At 39.3% G+C, this 12,007-nt stretch overlaps 1 protein-coding gene across 3 annotated transcripts in view; it reads right to left on the bottom strand.

Annotated features, from left to right (window-relative positions):
• The window catches only part of LOC149867463 (neurabin-1-like), an 83,119-nt gene that overhangs the window by 15,258 nt on the left and 55,854 nt on the right, over positions 1-12,007 (bottom strand). For all 3 annotated transcript variants that reach the window (XM_090045464.1, XM_090045463.1, XM_090045465.1), the window contains exons 14-16: positions 4,678-4,762; positions 2,043-2,114; positions 1,388-1,586 (exon numbers count right to left, since the gene is read on the bottom strand). In XM_090045464.1, the coding sequence (XP_089901590.1) occupies positions 1,388-1,586; positions 2,043-2,114; positions 4,678-4,762 (356 nt within the window). The remainder of the gene's footprint in view (positions 1-1,387; positions 1,587-2,042; positions 2,115-4,677; positions 4,763-12,007) is intronic.

The raw sequence follows: 12,007 nt of genomic DNA, 5'->3' as shown, positions 1-12,007 counted from the left end.
TCAACAAAAATTAACTGAAAGCTGAAAGTGCTAATCGACCGGGGTGAAACGGTATAACGTGATGGAAAAAACAGTCAGTCAGTGAGCTGGGATAAGACATAGGAGCTTTCCTACATACTGAGCCCCTTGCTCCCCTGACCCCTCAACCCATAATCAGGGACCTAAGGAAAGGCACTTGATATTTGAAAACTCGTCCAAAATGCTCTCCCAAATATACAATTAGTCCAGTAAAAAGATATCACTAAAATCCTTTGTTCTCATACATTTTTTGGATCATCATGGCTACCACAACTTTCCAACACTATTCTATTTGCAAACTCATGGACAATTTTTAATGCATTTTAACTATATTTTAGTGAAGTTAGCAGCTGGAAACAAAGAAAAACAATACCATGTTATCAGCCAACTCTGGAGTATCCGTGACAAACCCAGACTCTATTATGGGACTACATTATGTTCTATATGCACTATATATCCCTAGATGAAATACTGTATAGGAGAATGTGAAAGCCTACTTTATATGGCCTGAACACAAAAAGATAAGTATGGGAATTAAAACTGAACATTGTTTACAAACAGGCAAGTTTAGTGTAATTTAAAGGTTAGTCTTAACTGTACATCTGCTTCTAAACATATTTATATAGCCAATGTTATTTTAAAAGATATTGCTTTCACTTTAGACTTTAAAGTAAAAACCTCTAAATGAAGAAAAACAATCACTTAAAGAGAACGAATTTAAGTTTCCCCTAATTCTAAAAATCTGTTTCCCCTAATTCTAACAACATTCAAATAATTTAGACCGTAAGAAGGAAGCTTGAACGTATTAACTTGAATTATGAAGCCTAATTTTATACTCTCGATTACAAAGCTTTTTATAACTCCCTGGATCGTTAGCAGAGACTTGCAGTTTGAAAAGTTTACATGTTATCAAGTTCTTTTTTCCATATTTGGAAGTTCAATCAATTTATGATTTTATTTTCCCTTTTGACACATACTTTTTTGGTATCCACTCTACTTCCTCTCCCCTCATGTTAAAGTCAACAAAAGCACCATTTTGTTTTGATTCCGTTTTTTTTTTCCACCAGCCTGAACTATGTAACCAGCAAAAATATATACTCTTTATGGAACTGAATTTCTGCTAAATTCACTAAGGAAATACCAGACAAGATACTGCTCCTCTATAAAACCCATTAAATTCCTTTGCAACTATAAGATTTTAGATTTCAAAAAGAATACTGCTCGACTTTCTTGTTTTATATTGTTCAAATTTTGAGTCACAACTACTTAGCATCCTGCTAGAGTCTATAGCTTACTCCATGTATTAATGATCAAGATTCTAAGTATTTAGACCTTGGATCCTGAACATGTAAAGAGATAATTAACCTACCTTGCTTTTGTTTTTCTCTTGACCCTGTTCAAATACACTGTCTTGCCCACTCTGTGCGAAGTGAAGACCACTACCAGAAACCTGAGGCTCTTTATGACTGTCGCCAAACCAAGAGAAAGGCATGCAAGTGGGAACAGGTGAATCTGAATCTGATGCAGACAGATTGTTGCCAGAGTCCTCCAACAACTCCCGGGACCCTCTGAAATAAATACATGCATTTGTAACTGTGCCACAGAAACTTACTATGTATGTTTCAGGCCATGCTGACATTTTAAAAATTAGAATTTATATTCACTTACCCAAATGCATATGAGAACTCTTGTGTGTCACGTATTAAAAGACCTTTAAAAGCTCATTGTAAATGTTTTAGCACCTTCCATACATATGCAGCAACTACAAGAAGCTACTCCTAACAGGTGTCCTAGATTACATTTATGAACTGAAAAGAAGATACAGACTTCACGTGAATAGGTTTAAACTGACTGCCGTTTCATGAGCACAAAAACATATTGAAATCTTCATTTTTGCAATATTTCATTATCGTTGTACTGACATCTGTGTGTTTCCTACGGTCAGAAAGCAATGTCTACTTCAAGAAAGTTTTTTTTTTTTTTTTAGTAATTTTGAGAGTGTAATATAATTTTTTTAAAAATACCTGCTATCCAGAGAACCCCTTAGATTTTCCTTTTCTTGTTTCTTGCCTTTACCACCAGATTTCCGTAAACCTCTGAATTGAAGAAAAATGCAAGTTTTAAACAAATTCTACATTTGAGTGCCATGTTAAGTTCTATATTCAAATACCATGCATATCAAAAAACGTTAAATATTTGTTATACATTTAATTCATATATCAATTAAAAAAGGCTTGATCTTTAAAACACTATATAGAATGAAGCACAATTTTGCAGATATTTCCTTTTATGTAAGGCATGCTGTTATTCACATTTCCTTAAGAAATGAGGAAAGTTACTTAAAAAAACTTCAATAGGACTGCATTTGCTACAAATATATATGTTAACTTCCTACCTAAAGCAGCTAACTGCTTGATATATACAAACACATGAAAAAAACAAACCCTTTAACAAGCAAACAGATTACAATATGGGGAGGGGCCAGCATAGATAACTGGTTAAAGAAATTAAAACAATTTTAGAACTCTGTGGTGGTAACCTCCTTCCCCCCTGCCAACTTCCACAGAAACATTTATTCACACTGTTTCCATATGAAAACGTGTCCCAGACACTTGCCAATACACACCAAATCCTGAAAAATCCAACACAACTAAAGTTTGGCACATACCCAGTGCTGCTCTCAGACTCAGGCATGCTCATGGCGCATGCTCAGCAGGGCACTAAAAGCAAAGACGTTACATTTCCCCAACTTTTGGCAAATGCAAGTGGATGTGTGAGTGGACATTTTTTACTTTCAGTAGCACTTCCCAGAATAGCTTTGGCAGTGTACACATCCCCACATGTATAGAGTAACTCGCATTTAAAAAAAATGCCCACACACATTTGTTTTGCTATGCTCTCCAGTCCATCTGTCTCAAACATCAGTCTCCTACAGTTTTGGATAGGTGGTCCTACTTTGAATCCTCTCTCTCATGTGCCAACAAAGAGAGGTGTAGAGCATATAGTAAATTTCAGCCACTCTTCTCCCTGGCTTCGGTGCTACTACAGTATTGCTTAGCAAACCAGCTCAGTGGTCTCCACTTTCGTTTTTCCACTATACTCCATTTTTACATCTTCTAACTGAGTCTAAGATGTGACTCCCTGACCTACTGTTGCCTTCTTCTGAAGAATAACGCAGAAGACAAATACAGTGATCAAATTCCAGCCTAGTTAAAACAACAACAAACAAAACAAATTAAAAAAGAGCCCAAAAAAACTCATTGACCAGAATTCCAAACGAAATGAGCACTAGGTTTCTTGCTCCTGGAAAAAATTACATTCCACAGTAAAAGTGCATGCATACATGCAAGCACAGACATCTGTGCATCTCTAGACAAATTCATTATTGCAGAGCCAAAGTTTTGAATACATATCACCAATAAGAGGTGAAATAAATCACAGGGATGACAAATCTCAAAAAGAAGCACTACTAAAGCCAAGAAATTTCCAGATGAAACTCCCTACCTGGTCAAGTAGGGAATTATACAATTAGGGCATCCAAGAAAGCAGAATGTAGCCCTGCAATGCTGCCATGCCATAATCTTATGACTCAGGCACTTTAGTGTATACAGCCCTAGATTAGATTGAATTTATTTTAAATATGTATGTTTATTAAAAAACAAAGCATCCCTCCCTCATTCTCCTGTGCCACAATAAAATAGGAAAACTGAAGCCACTATGTTTGCCAGGTAGCTTATGCCCTTGGATTTAACCGATTTCGCAGACGCTAGAGCTGAAAGGGACCTCATGAGATCATTGGGTCCTGGGATCAGATCACCCCAGCAAGATAAGCATCCAAGTGTAGGGGTGATCTGACCCCAGATGACTTCCTGCCCCTTGGGCAGGGTACTGGGCCCAATGATCTCATAAGGACTCTTCCAGCCTTAATGTCTACGAAATCTATGAAAATCAAGGGCATAAGCTACTTAGCAAACATAGCAGCTTCATTTTCCTATTTTATCCCATAGCACCCATCCTGAAAGACAAGTCTTTGAAAAAACATCTTTCTGGCTTTTTAAGAGCAACAACTTCTAGTTACAAAGATTAATAGTACAATAGTAATCATTACTCCTAAAAAAACCTTCAAATACATATAACTTGGACATAATATTTTACTGAGTTTGAAGTACTATCCAGATCTATAATACTAAGAACATTTAGGAGCATCTGGAAGCATATACTAATGTTTATTAACTCATCTTGAATACTAATCTTAATTGAAATTATTGAAGTTACTTGTAACTTCTCACAAAATGACCATATAAAACTCAAAGAGTCTGCAATGTAATTTGAAGAGATTTGTTGTATTTTACTCAATCTCATGGCATTCAGCTAATACCTCCTTTTATATAAATGCATGGATGCAAAGTATAGAATATGCTGTCCCAAAACTAAAATACATATTTGTATGCTCATATGTTTGTTTGTTTAGTAATTCTACCATGATTAAACCTAACAGAGCAGTCAATGACCAGTGAGGATTAATAGTAGAATGATAGCTCAATGAATTTGAAGGGATGAAGAGGGAAATACCAGAGAAATGCAGAGGAAAACATCATAATCACATTTTAAAGGCATTTACTTCTGCACCAGCACATGCACACACACAAAAAATCTCACCCAAAGTCCGGAAATCTTCTTTTGGACTTCCCAGATGTTGTACCTTCACTTGCTTCTACTGTCTTATCTTCATTTCTCCTTTCATCTGTGTATGAAGAAAGCAGAAATTAAGCAAACTTTAACTACCTGCTAAAGGTATTCATAAACTTCAATATTTGTAACTTTGTGTTGTTGAAAGGCATGTTCATTTCGACCACAAAGATTTAAAAATAATCTGATGCTTGACTTCCTGGTCTTTGAATACACATGCCACATACCTCTGTGGGGCAGAGCTGTACCGCTACCCATTGCGTCCACAGGTGGCAAATAATGGGATGACCTTCAGGGAAGGTTAGCTGTGAAATAAACAGGAGTAACTCTGACTAATAAGCAGTCATGGACCAAGCAGCAGCAGCACCACCAGGATGTGGTGAGGACAGCAGATGGCAATGGTTTCCCTCCTGAAAAGCCACACATCTTTTGATGGTGCTGTGACATGGCAAGCACAGGTCACCACTATAAATAAATCTGCCCAGATCCCAGCCATAGATCTACAAGTCCTGAACAGCAGAGCAGGCAGAAGATAAAAGAATCTCAGCGAGCGTGAAGGTGGATAAAGGCTGTGGTGGAATGAGATCCCAGGTGTCTTAGTTTCCTTGCTATTGGATCAAGGTCCTACTCTGTCAAGGGTTATGTGAAAGCTGATGTGTCAAGACTTCTTCCACCAGTACCTCAATAAAAAGTCATGGACAGGTGTCTTCCATGAAAACAGCTTTTCCAGCACATTCCTCAAGCCCTTTGGTGACCAGTTAATGGCAACAGGAGCAGGATTGTGAGTTCTGGAAGCTCCTAGTCATGAACTGGCACGCAGGTGGCAGTTACAAGGTCATCTAGTACTTAGACAAGGCAGGAGTGCAATTCAGCAGCTGTAACTGTGACTGAGCAGCCCTCTTCAGGATCTCCTCTGTTCACCCCAGATGGGGAGGGGGCTAGAAAAGGTGCCCTAAACATAGTCTGTCTAATAAAGTATTCTGTATTTCTTCCTGACTAGACAACTGCATCCAGTGGGTTCACCTTTACTGTGGTCAAAAATACCAATACCAGCATCATTTTGGGGACCTGGAACAACAGAACCCTCATGGACAACCTGAATGGTAAATACCCAGAGAGCCATGCTGCAATCATGTCCCAAGAACTCAGGCAATGCAATATGGATGTAGCTGCACTAAGCAAGACACAGCAAGTAGGAGATGGACAGTTCACAGAACTTGGAGGCAGCTATACCTTCCTCTGGAAGGGTAAAGAGAAAGGAGAATGCTGACTTCACAGAGTTGGTTTTTTCATTAAGAATGAACTCATAAACTAACTCAATGAATTCTCTATTGAAATTGAGTGCCTCATGATTCCGTCTTAAAACGGCGAAGAGCCAAGCATGTATGGCCTGACTCCTGGTGCTGCCAATGAAACCCAGGAACAATTCTATGCCAGTCTTGACCAAGTCTTTTCTGACGCTCTGAAAGGAGATGCACTTATCTTTTTAGTTGATTTCAATGCCAGAGTCAGAAGGGACTCTAACCTCTGGAACAAAACCATTGGCAAGGAAGGAGTAGGAAAAGTCAACACCAGTGGCATCCTCCTCTTGAACAAATGCGTGGAAAACAGGCTCACCTTCACCAACACCCTGTTCTGCCTGAAAAATAGGCGCAAGACATTATGGCAACACCCATGATCTAAGCATTGGCACCTGATTGACTATGTCATTGTCCGTGCCCAGGATCACAAAGATGTCCGCATCACCCAAGCTATGATAGGAGCTGTTGACTGCTGAACTGATCGCCTGTTCATTTGTTTGGTGATGTCACTCAAACTGGTTCCCAAACAACCACTGCAGCAGAAGCAATACCAATGGAAGATCAATGTTGAAGGACTCAAGGACCCAAGCAAGCAAGACCTCTTCCACCAGCATCTCAATGAAAAAATGGTGAACTCCAATCAACAGTGGGAGACTGTCAGCAGCATGTGGGGTGCCCTCAAGGCCACTATCATCAGTGCCTGTGAAGAGACACTTGGGTTCCCTACCAGGAAACTTCAAGACTGGTTTGATGAAAATGACCAGGAGATCCAAGAGTTAATCAATTCCAAGCACAAGGCCTTTTGTGCTTGGCAAAACAACACCAACTCCAAGCAAAAGAAACTGAAACTCCAACAAGCCAAGGTAGAGGTCCAAAGGAGAATCCAAGATATGAAGAACAAACAGTGGGAAGACAAGGCTAAGAAGATTCAACATCTCGCTGACATGCATGTGGTTTCTTCAGTGCCACCAAAGCCAGCTATGGGCTGAGCTCTCAAGGACCAACCCCTTTAAGACCTAAGGATGGAGGATACCTGATCAAGGAAAGGGGAGCCATCAATGGCTGGTAGGAGATTGAGAAGGTCTTCAAAATGTGAAACTGTTGTTGACGAGAGTGTTCTCAACTCCATCCTGCAACACCCAGTCAGAGATGATCTTGGAATCCCTCCAATCTTTGACACACAAAGCCATCAAGCAGATGAAGAACAAAGTATCTGGAGTGGAAGGAAACCCCATGGAAATCTTCAAACAGGGAGGAGAGGAGCTTACATCACAGCTTCATGCCCTCATCATAAGGATCTGGAATGATGAGGAAATCCCAGACAACCTCAGGAACACCATGATTATCACAATTTTCAAGAAAGGAGACAAGTCTGACTGTGGAAACTACAGAGGGGACATCTTCCTGACCACCACAGGAAAGATCATTGTGAGAACCCTCCTAAATAATCTCCTTCCACTGGCTGAGGAGCTCCTCCCAGAATCTCAGTGTGGGTTTAAGATATCAAGAAGAGCAACTGACATGATCTTCACAGCTCACCAGCTGCAGGAGATATTTCAGGAAAAACACAAGCCTGTCTACATGGTCTTTTTGACTTTACAGAAGCTTTTGACTGTGGCAGTTGAGAAGTGTTATGGGGGATGCTTCTGAAATACAGATGCCCACCAAAAATTTGTCACAATTCTCTGCCTGCTCCATGATGGTATATGAGTGGTGGTTCTCAGTAATGGATCTATCACAGATCCCTTTGAGGTTAAAATGGAAGTTAAACAAGGCTGTGTCATCACTCTACTCTTCTCAATATCCTTTGCCACGATGTTACATCTGACCACCAACAAGCTTCCAGTTGGAATGGAGCTCAACTTCTGAATGGATAGTAAGCTGTTTAACCTCAGCTGACTCCAAGCCAAAACCAAGACTATCCTGACCTCAATCATTGAGCTCCAGTATGCTGCTGATGCTGTAGTGTGTGTTTATTTGGAAGCAAACCTTCCAGGGAATCACTGACATCTTTTCTGAGGCATACAAGAAAGTGGGACTAACACTTAACATTCAGAAGATTAATGTCCTCCACCAACAAGTTCCTAATGAACAGTCTCCAGATCCAGTAATCCAGATCCACAGTGAGACTCTGGAGAACGTTATTTCCCATATCTTGGAAGCCTTCTCTTGCAGAAGGCTGACACTGATGAAGAAATCCAACACTGCCTCAAATGTACAAGTGCAACCTTTGGATGCCTGGAGAAACAGGTGTTTGAAGATCACAACATCAGATCCAAAACCAAGCTCATATTTTATCTAGCAGTCATGATCCCCACCTTGCTGCACAAAGCTGAGGTATGGACAATGTACAAGAGATACCTAAAGTAGTTGGAGAAGTACCAGCAATACTGCCTGCAGAAGACCCTCTAATTTTGTGGGAGGACAGACACATCAATGTTAGCAACCTCTTGCAAGAAAACCTCATTAGTATTGAGGCAATGATCATCTGACATACACTTTGGTGGGCCAGCCACATCACTTGGATGTTTGACTCCAGACTCCCGAAGCAAGTTTTATTCTTCCAGATCAGCCAAAGCATATGCTCAAGAGGAGGTCAGATAAGTGCTTCAGGGACATCCTCGAGGCCAACTTAAAAAAAAATGCAACAATGTCATCTCATGGGAGACTACTGCCCAGGACTGCCCCAAATGGAGGTAGAGTCTGCTGTAGGAATCTCAGTACTTTGAAACCTCATGACAGCAACAGGAGAGAGAAAAGCAGGCGTGGCAAAAACAGTGTGTTGCACTCCAGATCAAGAATCCAGCCAGCCACCCACCCCGCATGGAAACACATGCCCTATCTGCAGCAGAGTCTGTTGATCCTGACTAGGCCTCATCAGCCATCTTTGGACACGCAGATAAAACTATCATCCTTGACTCTGAAGGATTGCTGAAGACTTCTAAGAAATAGATGACTTGAATTAATTTCATGAAAGAGAAAGACCTTTTACCTTCCAGTTGTAAAAGAACAGAGTTGTGGATAATAGTATGGCTTTACTGGACAGAAAGACCTAGATTTCTTTTACTTTGTATCAAAATACTAAGTAAGTACAAAAAAATTATCCTAATACATATACCATCACAAAAAACATTAGTATAAACCTGAGATTTAAGCCACAATTACAATAATCCAGATTTAAGGTCGTCTCACTATCTCCTTTTGTTTGCTACCCCCCCCCCCCCCCCCCCAGCTATTTTTACTTGCCCTTTTGCTCAGATATTTTAATTGGGGCTTTAATTACAAAAATGGAGAACACCATAACCACTCAGATTACTGGGAAAATTATGAAGCGATATGGGCTGACCATAAAGAAGAGCGATTTATTGTGTTGCATTGAATATACTCTCACAAAAATCTCTCATAACATTTCCCCATCTTTCTCTCTCTGCTATACTCCATTTGTCATCTAAAAGTAGCACTTCCAAAAGATAACTTCTTACTATAATTTTACAAAATCTTACTCTAATGTGGCTAAAAAAGGGGCAGGGAGGGAGGATGCTTCAGAAGCCATACAATTTTTTGGCTCCTAAACCTTAAGCTTCAAAATTAACTTTATATGGACAATCCACAAGTTAATATGCAAGCAGAGAAACCACAATTGGAGGTGCTAACAGCAGCAAATGGTACAGTAAAGCATTTTGGGAAATATTTTTAAACTTAAAAGAGCATTCCCTAAAGAGGATATGATCATTTGGGTATGATTTAATGCTTTGTTAGTAAACTAATGAGAGGAAGATTTTTTTTTGTTGGGTGAATGTTGCTTTTGTTTGAGATTATTTTACTTTTTACAGTATATGTTTTTGTAAGAAAATTCACTCTGTGAGCAAATTTTTATAAGAAAATAAAACAACTTTAATTGAACTGCTTTTTTGATGCAAGAATGATTTAGGGTTGACTGGTATTTATTATAAAGGTTGACTTTATATAGGAACTCCTATACAAAGATTAGAGTACTGGTCCGATTAGTCTAGCACCCTGTCTATAATCACAGGGCACATTTACACGTGCTCCAGGAGGGGAGCAGGAGTGCTTTAATTAGAGTGGATCCAAAAGCCGTTTGACAAGCTTTAGTTCAAGCACCCTCATCACCATTTTTAAGTTTGGAGATGCTGATACATGAGATGTAGGAAGCTGTGGCAATCGCCATGCTCCAGTAGACACAACTGAGTCTGCTCTGATGCGCTGGATTCCATTGCATTGGAGCAGCCTCTGCAGTCGTGTATAGGTGCTCAAGGTGAACAGAAAGACGGAGCAACACTTCTAGTAGAAAATTACAGTATAATCTGCTCTTAGGTAAAGTTTCTTCCTAAAAACCTACCACTCAGTGGCTGGCTTATGGTTCAAAGTATAAAGGCATTTTTATACATGCATGCGTCGCAGCGCCAGGTGCTTTGAAAAGTGCCTTGTGCTGCGATGCGTGCAGTTGTGTAAGTGGCAAAATGTACCAGTGCTGAGAAAATGGCAGCAGTGCACTTTTGAACTAAAATACCCAGGAGGTGCTTTAGTTCAAAAGTGCACCACTGCCGATTTCTGCACGCTGACATGCATTTCGCCGCTTATACAGTTCAGTTATACAGTGCAGTTCACCTCAGCGTGCATGCAGAGCACACTCAATTAATCGAGTCTGTGCCGAAGTAGCAGATCTCCAGCGCATTGCTGGGAAAAAAAGTATACGTATAAATGCCCTAAGTGTTTACGTTCTCTCTAAAAATATATTCATGCAATTACATTTCTATATTCTACATTATTTATAGAAGTATCTGGTACTTTATCCTTTTTGAAGCCCACTAAACTTCTTGCCTCTGTTATCTGACTACAAGTTCTACAAGTTTACTATGCCCAATTATTTTCTTTTATCATTTTCAAATTTTCTGTGTTTCATTGAATGCCTCCTAGTTACCTTTTCTCAAAGCACAACAAGAAGCAACATATTTATTTTTCCAATACCATTTATTGCTTTGCATAGTTATGTCACATGTTCTCTTATAATCAAGTACTTCGTCTCCTTAAATGGAAATCTTTCCATGCTTCTAAAAATCTGTCAACATTCTTTGAAACCCTTCCATTTCTGCAGCATTTTTTTTAATTGGGAAAGACTAGAACTGAACATAGTATACTAGGGACAATACATAGTTACTGTATGACAATTAATATTTTTGCTGTTATTCTATTCTATTATTTGCATATCTTAAAACTGTTTGCTTTTTTGTTAAATGCATCCTGAGCAGGGCCTTTTATTGAGCTAGCATATGTCCAGTGATATGCCGGTCTTTTCCTACAGTGGTTACAGTTAAATTTAGACTGCAGTAAAATGCATGGACAATTGTAATTATTCTTTACAATGTGTATTATGTTGCATTTGTCAATAATTAATTTTATTTGCCCTCGGGCTTTGTTAGGCTTTTCTGAAATGCCTGTCTTCTTCTCATCCTAAGTAACAGTAACACCTGCAAATTTTGCTATCTCTGTTCATAGCCTTTTCCAGATATTGCAGATGACTACTAAAATCATTAGAGAAAAAGCAAAACATCTCACAGCTTAGGACCACTTTGCATCTTTTATATTTTGGTGTCTCTAGACCAGGCCTCCTATTTGTGTAAAATGAATACTTAAGTCAGTCCGTTCAGTTGCCTATGAAGGAGAAAACAGAACTTTAGAGATGGATGACTCTGGTAAGATTGTACAAACTCTGATAACCTCAGATGGGGAAAGAAGTCCAACATGCAAGGAACAGAACATGAATTATATTTTTAAAAACCGGAACAAAGATGGATATATTAATTCCAAGAAAATGGAAGTTTCAGTTATTTTGTAGTTCCTACAGGATGGTCAACCAATCAATCTACGGTACTGCTTACTAGGGTCTAACTTTTCACCACAGGGAATGGTTTCAACTCAGATTGCCAGGTTTGGGTGGAGTGAGGTGAGGGTTGACTTATCATCCTATCTTTAACACG

Source organism: Crocodylus siamensis, chromosome 4 (genome assembly GCF_052110815.1).
Source record: "Crocodylus siamensis isolate JL-2025a chromosome 4, ASM5211081v1, whole genome shotgun sequence".
NCBI classification, from domain to species: Eukaryota; Metazoa; Chordata; order Crocodylia; family Crocodylidae; genus Crocodylus; species Crocodylus siamensis.
This window is presented reverse-complemented; position numbering and strand designations above follow the sequence as displayed.